This window comes from Xiphophorus couchianus, chromosome 21 (genome assembly GCF_001444195.1).
Source record: "Xiphophorus couchianus chromosome 21, X_couchianus-1.0, whole genome shotgun sequence".
Classification (NCBI taxonomy): domain Eukaryota; kingdom Metazoa; phylum Chordata; class Actinopteri; order Cyprinodontiformes; family Poeciliidae; genus Xiphophorus; species Xiphophorus couchianus.
In genome coordinates this window covers 16438571-16456234 of record NC_040248.1, presented here as the reverse complement: position 1 = coordinate 16456234, position 17664 = coordinate 16438571, and the positions used below count along the sequence as shown (strand labels likewise).

At 36.6% G+C, this 17664-nt stretch overlaps 2 protein-coding genes across 2 annotated transcripts; one reads left to right on the top strand and one right to left on the bottom strand.

Annotated features, from left to right (window-relative positions):
• Positions 1-2342: 2342 nt before the first annotated feature.
• LOC114136514 (sialic acid-binding Ig-like lectin 14) lies at positions 2343-7540 on the top strand. The gene is made up of 8 exons (XM_028004525.1): positions 2343-3265; positions 3527-3611; positions 3805-4173; positions 5773-6075; positions 6152-6409; positions 6564-6636; positions 7079-7115; positions 7216-7540. The coding sequence occupies exons 2-8, from the start codon at positions 3539-3541 to the stop codon at positions 7417-7419; spliced, it is 1317 nt and encodes a 438-aa protein (XP_027860326.1). The 5' UTR covers positions 2343-3265; positions 3527-3538; the 3' UTR covers positions 7420-7540.
• Positions 7541-10344: 2804 nt separating this feature from the next.
• bloc1s5 (biogenesis of lysosomal organelles complex-1, subunit 5, muted) lies at positions 10345-12171 on the bottom strand. The gene is made up of 5 exons (XM_028004256.1): positions 11866-12171; positions 11504-11586; positions 11220-11349; positions 11072-11130; positions 10345-10940 (listed from the first exon to the last, which is right to left on the bottom strand). Exons 1-5 carry the CDS (start codon positions 11885-11887, stop codon positions 10770-10772), a joined length of 465 nt encoding a protein of 154 aa, XP_027860057.1. The 5' UTR covers positions 11888-12171; the 3' UTR covers positions 10345-10769.
• Positions 12172-17664: the final 5493 nt, after the last annotated feature.

Below are 17664 nucleotides of genomic sequence, written 5' to 3'. Positions count from 1 at the left end.
CCTCAGAATGGAGACGGGTGAATACAAGGGAACAGGTTGTTCTACACTTAAAGGTAAGACTTTTACTCTACTGAGCTAGCAAAGTTATAGAAATAAATTGGTTCCGGATTTGATTTAATTAACCTTCACTTTATTTGTTTATGTTTATTTTATATTTATGTAAATTCTATAATCCAGGATAGTTTGTGGTACAGTCTTGTTAGGTTCTGGAGGGGAAGACACGTTTAGTTTTTCTTCATAAAAACGAAATCTTCTGAAGTATAACCTCAAAATATTTCATTATTTTATACTTTAGATGAAAACCAATTATTTCTTTGGTGCATGTGAACATTTCATAGCAAATTTGAAGTCGGTTTTCACCCACACATTTTTCATTGACTCTGCAGTACATATTAATGCATGAATAAATGCTTAACCACATTAGAAAAGATGCCTTAAATAAAAGCAGAAAAGTCCTCAGAATCCAAACATTACAGCTTATTTTTTCCCTAATGGCGACAGCTTGATTGGGCTACAACAAAAACAAAACAAATTTTGGTCTCAACTAAAGTTTTTCCATCCAAGAGGTTGGTGGCACATCTTGTCTTTAAATAAACTCTGATAAACTCTGACATTAATCTTGTCTCTTTCATTTTCAGCTGGTTTAGATTTTCCAAGAGACTGAAAAAGGTAAACTGACGAATCTCAACGTGACATTAAGCCTTAAAATATTCAGACTCTTGGCAGATTTACATGTAAAAGGATCTTTTTACTTTCTGCTGAAATTTCTGGTTGTTGTGTGGACAGTCACACCTGTTGCACAATATTGTAGGTAACCTAGAATTAGAGCATGTGTTGTGATGAGGCTTGTTTGTCAAACTACAAGTACTTTTAGAAAATGCCAACCTTGAAGCAGGTTTTAAACATGTCTCCTAAAAATCAAGAATTAAAATACTTTACAAACCCATTAAAAATATGTAGTACATTTCATGAAGAGCAATAATATTTTTCTTTTATGCTTGATCTCTACAGGACAAAGAAGAAGCAAATGTTGCTAACAGAGTAATGGAGGTTCAGGAATTATGAGTCACAAGGCAAAGATGCTAAATTCATTCTGAGAAGGAGGATTTTTATATTTCCTCATCCTGTTTTCTGTCTTTGCAAGTGTTATTATTTATAGTAATTTGTAATGTTTTATTTAGCCAAATCATCCAAGCAACTAAATGTTATTCAGAAAAAAATGTTTGCAATACTGTAAATTTAGCTTTTTCTGCTTGAAAAGAGAAGAAATGCGAATAAAAAGCAAAGATCTTTGAATTCACATTTCATTGTTCAAATTTGACACATACAACTGAGGTTTTAAAGAAACAGTTGTAACAGTCACACATCTTTTTAATGCAAATGTGAAGTTAGATATAAAATGAAGTCAATGACACCTGGAGAGAAATTTAGATGAGAAAGTTTACAGAACCTGAGGTGGGAATATGTAAACTCCTGGGAAAAAAACAAGAATTATATTTTTAGTCTCGATTAGCAGTCACTCATAAACCATAAACTAATTCTTGTTAAAGATGGTGATGGGGCGCTGTGGTGGCGTAGGGGCAAAGCACGACCCATTTATTGAGGCTTTAGTCCTCGTCACGGTGGTCGCAGGTTTGATTCACGGCCTGGAGACATTTGCCGCATGTCTTCCCTCTCTCTCATTAGCCTGTTTCCTGTCAAAATACTGTGAAATAAAGGCAACTAGAACCAACAAAACCTTAAGAAAAAAGATGATGATGATGATGATGCTGATATAAAGACAACAACAAATAAAGGGAAAGTTTTGAACATAGTCAAAATACTTCATCACATATGACGGATGTGATGGTTATTTTTTTTCCCCTATCTGAAGTCATGTTATGCAGAAATAGAACATCGTGTTTCTGAATCAACACAACACAAATTATTCAATTGCAAAACAATGAGATTATTAAATGATACTAGTAGTTATATGTTCAGAGAATAACATAATAATGTTAACAAATTACTTCCTATAATGCAGTCTTAATGTCACTTTGATGTCTGTGACTGTATTTCACATTTCTACAGTTTGTCATGCAGAATGCCTTCTCTTCATACTGTTGAGGCTCTGACTTAGTGGAAGTCCAGTTAATTTGCAGAAAATCAAAATAAGTGTCTTCATAGCTCATAGACTTGCGTGTTGTTCAAATGATGGAAGTGTAAGCTAATGCAGAGCTACACATTTCTACATCTGATAACTTACAATTAGCTTAGCATATATTGGTTTCATGTGAACTGAGGCTGTTAAGTAAAACGTTCCGAGAAAAAGAGGAGCATTTGAAATTAAATGAGGAAGTTGGTTAATTTTGTTCTGCCAGCAAGATCCTCATTTCATTTCTAAATCTTGTTAAATGAGGAGGTATAGCATTTCGTTTCCATGGTTATTGTCTCTGTAACCAACAGCCTGGACACTTGCAACCTGTAGAAACTGTTGTTTTATTCAATGAAGTAAAACTTTGGTTGTATAGCACCTTTCAATGTATAAAAATCAGAATGTGCTTCACAACAAACTAATGGAAAAACCCTAGAGCCAGAAATACTTTAAACAATAATGACAAACAGAAGCCAGTGTAGATGCATAGAGAATGGAGCCACATGTGAAAAGTTAAACTGTGTAGTCAGAATCCCAGCATCAGCATCTGAACAACTTGCAGCCTTTGTTGGCTCTCCTGAGATGTGCATAGTGTACTGAACCAACCCGACCAAAATGAAATTATTTCCAGCTCAAACTGGGAGACAATTGATCTTAGTTTGGCAATGTTTCTCAAAAGATGGAGAAACTAAATAAAGCAGAAACTTGACATCTCCATGTAAACTAAGACAAGGTGCAAGTTATTATAAGGTTCCCAACAGATGACTTTACCAAAATGCTGATACGTCTGACAGTCTGCTTTATTTTTGCACATATATTTTTCAGGTGCAAAGATAAGCTAAGCTATATATAATTATTTAATCTTAGAAACTAGCTCTGCAAATTGCATGAACACTCTGGCTACCTTTGAGCAGACAGTTTAAGGAAGAACTGTAAACATCTTGAACAATAAATGAGCCACACAAGCAGAAGACGTTCTGACATCCTCTTTCAAAAAAGGAGGAAGAATAAATGCAGCTGGTTGGTTTTATACGACTGGAGCTTTTGAACAGAGTGGATGGTTATTTGATCTGCTGCTGATTGAGTGAAATTCAAGATTTACTAGATTTAACTGAAGAATTTTAATTTAAGGTAAGAAAATGTTACTGAAATTATTATTAATTTTAATTTTACTGCTTTCAAAATATATTAGCACTCTGTGCTCAAATATTTTTGCATTTGAAAAGGTTTTGATTTAATGATTTAAATCATTGTCAAAGTCCAAATTCTCTTACATTCTGGTATAATAAAGTTTACCTTCTTTATTTAAAATTACATTTTAACTTTTCCACACAAGAATGTAACCTAAACTTCTTAGTTTTGTTTGACTGACTTGTTTCCATCTTGTTTTAGGTCTGAGAGAAGATGAAGGACTATCACAGTCTGTCTGAGAACATGTTGACAGTCAACATGTTACTGAGTGTCTTCTTTCTTTCAGGTGAGCTCTTTCTTCACCTCCTTGTAATTAGGGGCATTACTTGTTTAATTTTTAGTCAAAATATTTGATCCTGATATTGTTTAAATGCTCATTGTGTAATTTGGTGCAGCTGAACTGCAGTTTGTTGATCATGAACTTTCTCTGCTGACAGATTTTGCTCCACTTTATGTTCATCTATAGTTTGTTTTTACAGGTGGCTTTGCTGATCATTGTCAAAGTCGTACACCTTCCTTTTTAATTACAACACCAAAGTCCATCGTAGCACTGAGTGGATCTTGTTTGCAAGTCCCATGTAGCTTCACAGTTAAAGAGGCAGAAAATGATTTTAACAGTGGAAAACAAACCTCTGCAGCATGGATTCCAAGTACTAAGAGTATTTTTGACATCAGTCAGGGATTTAATAACCATCAAATAAATATTACTGGAAACATAAAACAGAAAAACTGCACCACTGTGTTTTCTGATATAAATACAACACAAGAAACGGAATATTTCCTCAGAATCGAGACAGATAAATACAGAGGATCAGGTTGTTCTACTCCTCTAAAGATTACAGTTCAAGGTAAGACTTTTACTCTACACACCTTACAAAGTTACACAAATAAATTGATTCCAACTTTGATTTAATTTACCTTCACTTTACCTGTTTATGTTTATATTTTATGTTAATTTTACGTTCTATAATTCAGTATAGTTTATGGTGCAATATTAATTCTGAAGACACGTTCAGCTTTTGTTTGTAAAGACAAAATTTAAAGTATGACCTTGAAGTATTTTGTTTTAATATATCCCTTATATGAAATCCAATAGTTATTTTGGTGCTTCTGATCATTTCAGACCAAATTCACAGTCGGGTTTCACACATCCATTTTGAATTTACTCCGCAGTAAATATTAATGTATAAATAAATGCTTAATCAGATTGGAAAAGATGCCTTAAATAAAAGAAGCTTGTTCAGTTTGTTTTTAGTAAAACAAAAACAAACCAAATTTTGTTTTCAAATAGATTTTCCATCCAATAGTTTTGTGTTACAGTTTCTTAAACTTTAAAAAAAACTTTTAAAAACAGTTTGATTCTGATTAAGGAAATGTGAGTGAGCTGATTTCTCTCAGGAACATTTTGGGCAGGTGGTCACAGGTCAAGCAAGGGTCACTGCAGGCTGGCAAAGGACAATGATATAACATTCATCCATCCATCCATTTTCTGTACACCCTTGTCCCTTAGAGGGGTCAGGAGTGGTGCTGGTGCCTATCTCCAGCTAACGTTCCAAGCAAAAGGCGGGGTCACCCTGGACAGGTCGCCCAGTCGTAGTCACAGAAACAGACAGGACTAACAACCATGCTGACACCTAGGGAGAATTTAGAGAGACCAATTACCCTTAGAGTCATGTTAGGAGGATTGTGGGAGGAAGCCAGAGTTCCCAGAGAGACAACATGCATGTACAGTGAGAACATGCAAAAACTCCATGCAGAAAGACCCCGGGAAGGGAAGCGAACCCAAGAACGTCTTGCTGCAAGGCAACACCTCTACCAACTACGCCACTGTGCAGCCCTTCATCTAAAATTCAGATCCTACTTATATACTTTAGAATGATGTCAAACATGATAAACATAGTGAGTTAGTCCATAGTTATTTCCTTCCCCTAAGTACATTCATTTCTGACACAAAGCATGGTATGACATAAATTGTTGGAGTCCTAAATATGTACTCAGTCCATGCTCTTTATTATCAAGATACAAAGTTTGACATATTAAATACTTGTGTGCAATGTTTTGTCTTAAGACATATATAGAAATTGATCACCAGTCAGTTGTTTAGTAACTCATGAGTTTTAGGAAACATACAAAAAAAAATTATTAAAAAAATAACATGGAGGCTGTAAACTGTACAGTAATAGGGTGATTCCTGGGCAATTATCTAAAAAAAATTAATTAATAAATGTTTTACTTAGTAAGTTGTTAGCAACATTTTAACACATAATGATGGGACACAAGAAAGCACAAAATGACATGACATTTCTCTGCTTAGAAAAATAAATCTTTCATCACATGCTCATTACTTCATTCAATAATTGTTGTTTTGCAGTTTTAATCTATAAAGTATTCAACATAATATTTATTGTGTTATGCTAATTTATTTATGTTTTAATGTGAAATTATAGATTCTCCTGAGAAACCCAGAATTGAACCTGATCTGACAAATCTGAAGGAGCATCAGTCTGTCACTGTAACCTGCTCAGCTTTCACTCCGTGTCCACAATCACCTCCTGAACTCACCTGGAATCTCCAACAAGACTCTCTCAGACAAACAGAGAAAAACACAGATGAAACCTTTACAACTAAAATCCAGGAGAACATCACTCTGTCAGACACACATGATGGATACAACATCAGATGTTCTGCCAGATATCCTGTGAATGGAGGAATCAAGACAGCAAAGACTAAAGTGACTCTCAGTGTTTCATGTAAGTGATCCTGTCAGCAGGTCATGGTTCAGCTGTTTCTGATCAATAAAGTTCATATGTGTCTCATTTTCCTCAGATGCTCCTAGAAACACCTCAGCATCCATCAGTCCATCAGGTTTGGTGTCAGCAGGTAGCTGGGTGGAGCTGAGCTGCTCCAGCAGAGCCAAACCTCCACCCAGCTTCACCTGGTTCTGGAACAACAAAGATGGAGCCACTAATGTGTCTGTGGGGCCAGTTTATAGCTTCAATGCCACCGAGGGAGAAGAGTATTACTGTGTGGCCACAAATGATCTGGGTCAAACCAGATCACCCTTGATCCTAGTTACCAATAAAGGTAATTCAAAGCTGGTATTAAAATATATTCAATAGAAACCATTTATTACATTTCTCCAAAATTCTCTGCAACAAAACTCTATATAACTTGCACTTCCTCTTTTATAATCCCAATTTCTTTCCTTGGACTCATCTAGTTTTTTCTTTTATTGCAGCATTTCCATTATGGATTGCACTTCTTGCATCAATCATTGCCATTTTGCTCATCTGCCTGGTGATCTGTGTTTGGTGAGTCTCATCAATTGATGTGTTTTAGATGAATTCATGATGAACATGTTTAAGTTCAGTCAGTGTTAGTATTTAGTTACTACCTGTTTCACGCAGAATATATATTTGATAAAATTTGAGGATTTTGTCATTGTGTATTATCACTGAACATGGAGCTTGAGTTGGACACCAGGGATATGAATTAAATGTGAATTAGAACTTGTCATATTTAATGATGTAAAAGCACCACATTTTTGTTTGTTAATTGTTTCCCTTTTTGTGTACAGCCATTCTCTCTCTCTTGTTCTCTGTAAAAGAAACAACAGTTGTCCAGACTTTTCTTTCTTTTGGTGATTTCATATATCCATTAATCCTCTAATATTTGCCTCAAATCAGTTTGTGTCTTTTCATCGTCTCCTGAAATATATCAGAATCATGCTCACAGATCTCTAATGTCTTCCAGGTGTAAGTTCAAACATCCAACTCCACAACAGACTCAGGTGAGTAAATATTCACCTTTTATGTGCAGCTCTGTAGTGAGTTGCATGTGTTATGTTTGTGGTTGCATCTGTGGGAAACATGTATGTCATTTTTCCACAGACTCAAACAGAGACGGAGGTTCAAATGTCAGACAGAAAGCCAGATGAAGAAATCCACTATGGTGAAGTGAGCTTCCTCCCGAGGAGACCTGAAGCCTCCGCCGTCTCAGTGCAGGACAGTGGACAGCAGGAGTCGGTGTACGCTTCGGTCAAAGGGTCTGCTGATCGTTCAGAGGATCTCTACGCTCAAGTGAAGAAAAACTAACTCATGTTGTTGGATCAAAACATACATGTGTACATATGCATGCATGTCTGTATATATACTGCTCAAAAAAATAAATGGAACACTTAAACAACACAATATAACTCCAAGTAAATCAAACTTCTGTGAAATCAAACTGTCCACTTAGAAAGCAACACTGATTGACAATCAATTTCACCTGCTGTTGTGCAAATGGAACTTTGTACAGAACAAAGTATTCAATGAGAATATTTCTTTCATTCAGATCTAGGATGTGTTATTTGAGTGTTCCCTTTATTTTTTTGAGCAGTATATATATATATATATATATATATATATATACATATATATATATATATATATATATATATATATATATATATGGAAAATACCACAGCTTCGCTGGACTTCGCCTTGTAGGCTTGTCTGAACCGTGATTGGCTGGTCTGCCTGTCAATCATGGTCGACAACAACCTATCAGAGCCTTAATGGGTGGGAATGTTCTAGAATGTGGCAGAACATGTGTTTTTATATAGTTTGCAGTAGTTCAGTAGTTGTAGCAACTGTATTATCAGAAAGGAGTTCTAAGTTTGATATTTTCTGATTATTTTGTTTTGCTGCATCAAGAATTGTAAGTTGAATGATAATAAAGGGACGCCACATCTTTGATCGGATGCCTGCAGTTTTTTTCAGATACACCAAGCCCTTCAGTTCAATTGTGGTCCTTCGAGCCGGAGTTGGGAAATGCTGCAGGACATGGCGACAAGCACTCCAGTTAGAGAAGAAGAACCCAAGATGCAGCCCGTGGTAAGAGGGTATTTGCTGAAATAAGGAGAAGATTCTGGATTCTACGGGGCAGGGAGGCTGTTCGGCGCTATCAGCGACATTGTGTTGGCTGCAAACGATGGAGAGGAAGACCTGTTGCTCCCCAAATGGCTGATTTGCCACCATCCAGACTCAGACTATTCAAACCACCTTTCTACTCTACTGGAGTAGACTGCTTTGGACCTTACATTATCAAAGTTGGCAGAAGACATGAGAAGCGGTGGGGCATCATATTCAAATGTATGACCACAAGGGCTGTGCATGTAGATCTGCTGTCCAGCCTTGATGCCGACTCGTTCTTGTTGGCACTGAGACGTCTGATAGCACGGAGAGGAAAGCCCTATGAAGTACTTTGTGATCAAGGCACAAATTTTAAAGCTGGAGAACGTAAACTGACCGAGGCATTCAGGAGCCTTCAGCCACAAATCCAGGAACAACTGGCTGGTCAACAAATAGACTTCAGATTCAACCCTCCAGGAGCACCGCACTTCGGTGGGTGTTGGGAAAGGGAAATTAAATCCCTGAAATCGGCCCTCACGACAACCTTGGGTGCCCAAATTGTGACAGAGGAGGTGCTGCGCACACTTTTGGTGGAAGTTGAAGGAATACTTAATTCCAAACCACTTGGTTATGTTTCAGCAGATGTAGCTGACCCAGATCCTATCACTCCTAACATCTTGTTGATGGGGCGGCTAGACCCATCTCTTCCTCAAGTTAAATACCCAGAAGTAGAGATTGCTGGTCGGAGGAGATGGAGATATAGTCAAGTGTTAGCTGACCACTTTTGGAAACATTTCCTAAAGTTTTATCTGCCAGGACTCCAGGCTCGGAATAAGTGGCAAGAGCACTCTGAAGACCTGCAAGTTGGAACCGTTGTGATGATAGCAGACCCACAGTTACCACGAGCTCTTTGGCCTGTTGGAGTGATAAAAACGGTTTTCCCTGGAGCAGACGGAAGAATCCGCACAGCTGAAGTGCAGGTCAAAGAGCGCAACTATATTCGCCCTGTAGTACGTCTAGTAAAACTTCCAGAAATTCCAGAATGAAGGGCTGATCTTCAGTTAATATTTTCCAAGCTGCAAATTATCACAGACAATTTGGGGGCGGCTGTGGAAAATACCACAGCTTCGCTGGACTTCGCCTTGTAGGCTTGTCTGAACCGTGATTGGCTGGTCTGCCTGTCAATCATGGTCGACAACAACCTATCAGAGCCTTAATGGGTGGGAATGTTCTAGAATGTGGCAGAACATGTGTTTTTATATAGTTTGCAGTAGTTCAGTAGTTGTAGCAACTGTATTATCAGAAAGGAGTTCTAAGTTTGATATTTTCTGATTATTTTGTTTTGCTGCATCAAGAATTGTAAGTTGAATGATAATAAAGGGACGCCACATCTTTGATCGGATGCCTGCAGTTTTTTTCAGATACACCAAGCCCTTCAGTTCAATATATATATATATATATTTTTTTTTGATAAAATGTCTCAGTTTAAAAGACAAACATCTTCATGCTCCATTTCACTTGTTTTTTTGTCCCTCGTAAAATGATCATGCTCCTATTTTAGGCCTTTTGTTGTTTCATAACCTGCTAAGTTCTTTGCATTTCTCACCATGTTAGATAATAGTGGAAGAAGTTTTCATGTTCCATTCTTTAACACAAAAACTACAAGACTAAAAACCTTTTAATGAACATTTTAACAAAGGGATAACTCTTGTTTTACAACGTCTCTCTGAAACTTGAGCTTTTTCTCAGTGAATTTTTAAATAATATTCAGTTTTTCTAAACCCAGATGAAGAAATCCACAAAACTGCTTGTTATGTGATGTATGATGATTTTTTTCAAGTCTGTAATCTTTTTACAGTCTGTTTTAGGTTCTCTTTAATCCTGACCACAGAAATTAAATGTGTGAGCAGGTTTTGTTTTCAAGAATGACTGCTTATATTTTCTTGATATTTTGATTCCCATGTTTAATTTTTTTTTAGCTTTTGACTTTATCTGATTTTAATAAAACAATTTATTTCTAATTCTATGTATTTCTTTTATTAGCGTCATATTGAAACTGTATCATATCAAGTCAAATGCATTATGCTGCAAATGGTGACAGTATAGATGTGTCTTAACACCAAACACAGCAACACAAAATGTATTTTTTCACATTGAGAATACAATACATTTTACAATTCAATAAAAAAAGCATTTTATTGAGGACTGTTCTCTCACACAGAAGGTCCAACTAAATTCAGCATCAGGGGGAAAATATCTATAAATAGTTTAGCTCTACATAGACTTTTAACTGAAATCATGTAACATTATTTATGTGCTCAGAAGGGTCTACATTTAGGCTTCCTGTTAACCTGAGCTCAACCTATCATCAGAAGTCTTACAGAGAGTGATGTATTTCACATATTGCTGAAATGCCATATATATACCAGTTCAAATATAATATATGCTCATTAACACCAGCTCTTGTCTTTCTGGCAGCTTTAAGTACAACAAGTTTGCTGTACTGTTTGCTATTTCTTTAACAAAGTGTTGATACAATAGAAAAGCGATCAGAGAGAAAGTTGTGCCAAGTCCTTCTTCTTTTCACTAAAGCGAGTGCTGATTTCTCCAACAGCCTTAGCATGCTCCTCATCCACCTCTTCCTTTAGTCTCTGCTGCTCCTTCAGAAACTCCGCCCAGTCCTCTTTCAATTTCTCCATGTTCGCCTGCAGCTGGGAGCTCTGGAAGATTACGATGATAAAACTTTGGTAAATACTTCAAAAAAATTGTGTGTTGATTTTAAAACAGAACTGACCAATAAGATCAGACCGTCTCAATCCATTGCAAAGTTGTGATCATCGTTCGTCTTTACCTGTTGGGTCTCTAGCTCCCTCTGCTGGACTCTCTCTGCCATGTGATTAGCAGCCTCCACTGGGGAGAGAGAATGAGATCAACTCATTTTTGCAAAACATTCACTGTGATTAGAACAAGTTATAAATGATAATGTGGAAGTCGCTTACAGCGCGTACTGATGTCAGATAGTTTCTGGCTCATTTCCTGTAAGTTAGCGGGCACCATTTGCTCATTTGTCTCCTGCACCGTTTTATTCAGGTTCTCCAAAAGTCGAGTCTCCCTCAGGCCTCGCTTCTCCTAAAGAGGCACCGAGAAAAATACAAACCAATATCCATATGTTTAATTTTACTGTGTATGAGCCAACTGATTTGTGTGAAAAGCACAGCGGTGTTAACATTTGTGACCACTAATAAGCATTTGAAAGGCTGCATCAATGTTATGGTTAAATTACCTCAAACTCTCTGACAAAGTAGCGAACTTCTGCACTGATCACAGGCCTGTGGTCCAACAGTCTGGACTGGATGTCACCAACATCTGCAGAATCAACAAGTAAATACAGTTTATATATATATATATATATATATATATATATATATATATATATATATATTTTTTTTTTTTTTTAAAAAAGAAAACAGCAAAATTACACGTATTTCAATGTGTGGGATCCTGAAAACGCATCACAGAAAGAAAGAGTTGGCTTTAGCAAATCTATCTGCTTTTTTAGCCCAACTAATAAAGTATGATCTTTATTAGTTGGTGCGGTCTTGAAAAGGAAATGACATAAACATAAATTGAAGGACTATAACTCACCTTTAGCAATCTTCTCCATCATTAGAAAGCCTCCTGAATATTGCTTTGGAAATGAAACCCTGATATTTGTCTGTGTAGAGCAGCTGCTAGCTAAACAAACTGCTAATGTAGCAGCCTCTAAACTGGATATTGTGCTGATTTAAGGATTTCAGTCAGAGTGAGGAAGACAGAAACTCAGTACAGACTACATGTAACTAAAGGAAGCCCTTTGTGTATCATAAATAGCTACAGGAACATATTACTAGCTAATATCAGTCAGGTGAAAGGAAGTCAGCTGACTCAAATTGTAAACACTTCTACTACTTCCGGGTGACGGACCGAAAAAAGTTGTTGCATCCGGGTTCAGTCGCTCCCCCATTCGTGGTTAATTGTTTTACATGTGTCTGAATATGACAAATCAAATTCTTATTAAAAAATATGTTAAGTCTTCAACGCAGTTAAATTTTAATTGTTTTTTTTTATGTGTAAATTTGTGCAAGTAATGTTGTGTGTCAGTTCTGCATGTCTGACGCTAGATGTCAGTGTTGCTCCGAAGTTGAAAGCAACAATCAGACTTTATGAACTTCTAAAGCGTCAGTCCTTTGACCAATAGATTATCTCATTACTTGATCTTTTCCTTTACATGTTTGAGTCCAGTCTTGATTTAAGAGATATCTTTGACTATAAACTATGTGGTGATTTGTTCAATGGCTATACAAGTCTGATAATGTATAGGCAAACTAAAACAAATAAAAGGTGGATTTTTACACCTTTGCTTTGAGCTCCTGTCCATATTTGGTCCTTTTTCAGCTTGGCCTATAATCACCCACAATATGGCCCTATCCAATTGAATAAATTGTAAGTATAAATATTTCAATATAAGTGATAAATATAACAAAAATAATTTTAAAAACTATACATAGCAACATTAACGAATAATAACATTACAATTAACCAAAATCTGTGTGAATTTTGTTAGAATTATTATTGGTTTTAACATCTTCTAACTTTATTTATTTTTCTACACAGTTTTTTTTTTTTTTCCTCCCCAATACAAAATACATTATTGTAAAAGGTACACCCTGGGATGTTTTTTTCTACTTTTGGTTTATATTACACACATTTTTAAATCAACAAATATCGTTGTCAACAATGACAACTCAAGTAAAAACAAAATACAGTATTGAAATTGTAATTTCCCTTAAGTGATAAAGCTTTCCAAATTGACCAGTATAACAATATAACTGTGTGTATCTTAAATACAGTGCAACTGTCTGTTAAAACCTTAAGAACCAACACAGACAAGTGATTTTAATGTTTGTGTGCTTTCTTTATGACAGTAGATGTCAGTGTTGCTCTTTAGTTGAGCGCGGTGTCGCTTTTAAAAACTCATACTGTCACATTACTTCCCTGCTGAAATGCAGTATAATAACAGTGTATCTTAAACAGTTTTAGTGATTATTTTTTATGACCTTTACATTTCCATCATACTGTTTGTAAACTTTAAAGTCCGTTTTATGAGAATGGCTAATAGAGTGAGACAGCGCTGACACTCCGTCTCTCTTGTCGCTGCTCCCTGCAGGTCAGCTGGCTGAAAGAAAAGCGGAGCAACCTTACTTCTCTTACAAGACAAATTTAGCTGTTAGGAAATATTTCTGGCTGATAACCACAGACAGTCATGGCGCATAATTTAAAGGAGAGCCATCTATCACTCTTGTTAAGGTAGTGCTGTTTTAATACAACATTTACATAAACTATTGTTACTTCAAACAGCTGCATCATCGGGTACATTTTTGTTTTTTCAGTTTTCTGTATATATGCCCCTTCATTACTGGACTTTTTTTTAACAACCTTCAGCAAACTGGATTACCTTTATACCTCCACACTTGCAAAGTTTTCACACAACATTTAAAATGACATTATAGTTTAGATTAAATTATGACAAAGCGTTTTGGAAAGATTTAGACATTTTCACTCTTATTTTTAATTTAAAACAAAAATAGTGTTCACCACTAGTTCTGCATTATTCTTAATTGTATTGTGCTCAATGTTTTGTTGCAGTCAATAACCTCTCAAGCATGAAATTTGTACAAGTTTTCAGATCTGTTTGTGCATTTTTGCTTTGCTGTTATTTGCAGTGGGACTATCCCATAGACAAGTGGTACATCACTTTGATAAAGCTAAAACACATAGATGATCATTCATTGCTCATTGCTAAAAGACTATCATAAGTCTGCTAGTGATCAATTTGTAGTCCAGGAACATTTGTGACTATACAACGGCTCAGTTTGGGAAAATGTCTTCATCTTCCCCCCCCACAAGATGGCACTAAACCCATCAGTCACTCTGAATCCGTTGGTGTTCAAAAAAGTCTGTGCGGTTTATCTTGGTTTAGCAAGCACTTGCTGCACTCCGTGGCATGCAAATATTTTGGAATAAATGTATTTATAAGCAGATCATTCTTGGCGAGAACAAACTCACTCAGTCAGACTGAGAAGAGGCATAGTTGGGGGCAAAACGTTACATATTAGTTGTCAAAAGTTTGCTTGTAAGCCCCATATTCATTTGAACTGTCATGCTCAGTTAGGAGAAAATCATTAAGATTCCACTTAAGTCCCCCCTCTTTACTGTCCACATTTGTTTAGTTAAACACTTATTACATGCACCATTAGTTTTGATTCTGGCCTATTAAAGAGATTAAGTGATTGATCAGTAGCCGAGGGATAAAAGCGAGTACTGCGCTGCAGCCCGGGGTCTGCGTGAAAAGCACGAGAGGATCTCTGACAAGAAAACATGTCAGAACCAGCAAAGGCCTCCCTGGCGGGAATGTGCATCATTCTCTTGTTTTGTTTATTCATGATCCTGAAGGGCAAAATTAAAAACATTCAGATAAGATGCGAAACTGTTAGCGGGGCTTGTTGAACACACCATTGATTATCGTATTCATATTAAGGTCCAACATACAGTTTGCAACTCAACAAATTGGGAAAACTCTAAAACTGTAAATCACTCCCATATATTACTTCATATCTATATTATGGTAGTAGCACAAAATGCTTATATCCCTTGGAAGTTTAGATGTATAAATGTTATCCAATCTGGAAGTTCTGTTTTTGACTGGAAATGAGATGTGACATTGCTAAAAAGAAAAACAAAAAGAAAACAACATCAACTCTGAGAAACTAAGTTTTGCAAATTATTTTGCATCTTATTAAAATCACATGTTGAAAATCACTTAAACCCTTCTCAAAATTCAGTAGAAAAGTCTTTGAGGCGTAGTTTTACTGCACTGTCCTTTTTACTTGAGTATTGTTATTTTGAAGAAACTCCATTTTCATCTGAGAACAATTTCTGGCTGCCCTATCCACTTCTAGTTACCTTATTGAATGAGAAACCTTTTTACACCAGCTTTGGCGCTTTCATGGTATTTTCTCTACTATCTGCTGAGCCTGTTGTGCCATTTGGATCTCAAGTGAATGGGCAGCAAACACTAGATACCTGAGTACTTTGCTGCTCTTTGGTAATATTTGTTTCAAACTTTTACTTTGTAGAAAACCCAGATTTAAAAACATGTTTTTCTTCTGCTCAAATTGGTTATTGCATACTGACCTTCACATCTTATAATTTGTATGATAGTCAATACCTTTCGCAGAATATATATATTTTTTACTCTAACTTGAGTAGTTTCTTGGACAACTACTTTTTGCTTCTACATGCATGGAAATATGCTGCAGTAGTGCTACTCTCATTTGAGTCCAGTTTTTGCTTCCTCTCTTCACCTCTGTTTACCTTTGCAGATGAGCTCCAAGTCTTCACGCCAGGAAAGTCTGTTTTCTTCCCAAAACCTTAATCTTTAGCTTCCTCCACAGATTCGCAGCCTGTCCTCTTGAAATGCTGCAGGGCAACTTTAAATGTATAACTGTATGACTATTTTTCAATGCTTATCCAGTCCTGCACCTGACTTTATATGCAATTTATTAATCAAAATGGTAATTCCATACCTATACAGATGCAAATTTACTCCCAAGTCACCTACATATCAGAGCCCTATTTATATTCACACATTTTAATACAAATGAACAGATAAAATAACTTATTTTATCAAAACTCATTCATATACATATTAATTATGCACTTCTTTTTTTAAACTTGAAAAAAACAACTTTTTTTCTTTGCTTAATTTCTTTGTCTGGACTATTCTGATATGCACATACATTTAAAAATTTCTGTTTTAAATTACATTTCCCTGTCAGGTCACACCTATGTATTCTTGAATAAATTTTGAATATTACTTGGAAGTATTTTATTTTAATTTTTTTTTATTTTGCTTTGAATATCCCATGAACAATTTTCAATAGGGCCACCAAATTCAGACGTCTAATAAGTTGCAATTTCAAACATATTAAATGGGACATCCATCAGCTGAAACAAAGCATTCTAACAGCATGATGCTGCCAACACCGTGTTTCCTGATGGGCGTATTGTCCTCAGCTTGACATGAAGTGTGAGTTTTAATCCCCACAGCACTTTGCTTACTGGCCAAAAAGTACATTTTTGCTTAATCTTTTACATTCAAATCCATTTTAGCATCCATAAAACCTTCTGTTGATGTTGGATGTGGTACATTTAAAATGTTTGAAAAATGCAGAGTTGGGATTATTGCAGCTTTACAGAAGTGGGAACGCCTCGCCAACATCATCATAACACACATATTTGTCCCTCTCCATAATTATGTGCGAGCACTCTGATGTTGTGACTGTAATTTTGTATGCAGAAGCTCGTTGCACGGCAGCGGATCGTGTTTCGCCGAGCTTCGGTCTCACAAGTCTATTAAGTGAATTCTGTTTTCTTATTTGACACCCCTGCACACTCCACTGAGGCATTCTGGGACACTCTCCCAGAAATCAGCGTTCTGAAAGTTATAGCCTTGTAAAGACCTGAAATAAATGCCAGGCTTTATTTTAGTAATGCAGTGTTTTTTTTCTCTTTTTTTTCCAGTCGCTGCTCTCAGTTTAGTTCAGCTCATAGTTTAGGCTTTTCATAACAAGATAATCCCTCTGCTCTGCTGCAGTAGATGTTCTGTAGGATCAGATCAGATTAAGCTTAATTCAACATTTCTAATAAAACAGGCAATAATGCAATACAAATATTAAGACTTCATAATTTACTCCTCTAATGTGCTTTTGTTTCCTCAAGTGCCCGTGCACTTGAGGAAACAATAATAAACTTTAATAAACATTGAAGCCTTTGAGGGCTGAGGGTAGCACTGTTGCCTTGCAGCAAGAAGGTCCTGGGTTCGATTCCCGGCCGGGGTCTTTCTGCATGGAGTTTGCATGTTCTCCCTGTGCATGCGTGGGTTCTCTCCGGGTACTCCGGCTTCCTCCCACAGTCCAAAAACATGACTGTTAGGTTAATTGGTCTATCTAAAATTCTCCCTAGGTGTGAGTGTGTGTGTGCATGGTTGTTTGTCCTGTATGTCTTTGTGTTGCCCTGCGACAGACTGGCGACCTGCCCAGGGTGAACCCCGCCTCTCGCCCGGAACGTAGCTGGAGATAGGCACCAGCAACCCTCCCGACCCCATTAGGGACGAGGGTGAACAGAAAATGGATGGATGGATGGATGGATGGATGAAGCCTTTGATATGTGAACAGAAAACTTTGGGGGTTATTTTTAATTGCTCTTCCTTAATTTCAATTGTTTAACACAGAAATGTGTAGTTGTTTTTTCTGCTCTTTTCTCTGAACTCTCTCTCTCTCTCTTTGTGAATTCACATTCATGTATCCATACGGCGCATTGTAGGACCAGAACTAGCCGTGTTTG

What these genes read in the sequence shown, in the direction of transcription:
- LOC114136514 (XM_028004525.1), top strand. Translation starts at nt 3,539, where the DNA reads ATGAAGGACTATCACAGTCTGTCTGAGAACATGTTGACAGTCAACATG. An exon ending in GAGTGTCTTCTTTCTTTCAG is followed by an intron (nt 3,612 to 3,804) that starts GTGAGCTCTTTC and finishes TTGTTTTTACAG; the next exon opens with GTGGCTTTGCTGATCATTGT. An exon ending in TGCCTGGTGATCTGTGTTTG is followed by an intron (nt 6,637 to 7,078) that starts GTGAGTCTCATC and finishes AATGTCTTCCAG; the next exon opens with GTGTAAGTTCAAACATCCAA.
- bloc1s5 (XM_028004256.1), bottom strand. Translation starts at nt 11,887, where the DNA reads ATGATGGAGAAGATTGCTAAAG. An exon ending in ATCTGACATCAGTACGCGCT is followed by an intron (nt 11,131 to 11,219) that starts GTAAGCGACTTC and finishes CTCTCTCCCCAG; the next exon opens with TGGAGGCTGCTAATCACATG. An exon ending in GGGAGCTAGAGACCCAACAG is followed by an intron (nt 10,941 to 11,071) that starts GTAAAGACGAAC and finishes GTAATCTTCCAG; the next exon opens with AGCTCCCAGCTGCAGGCGAA.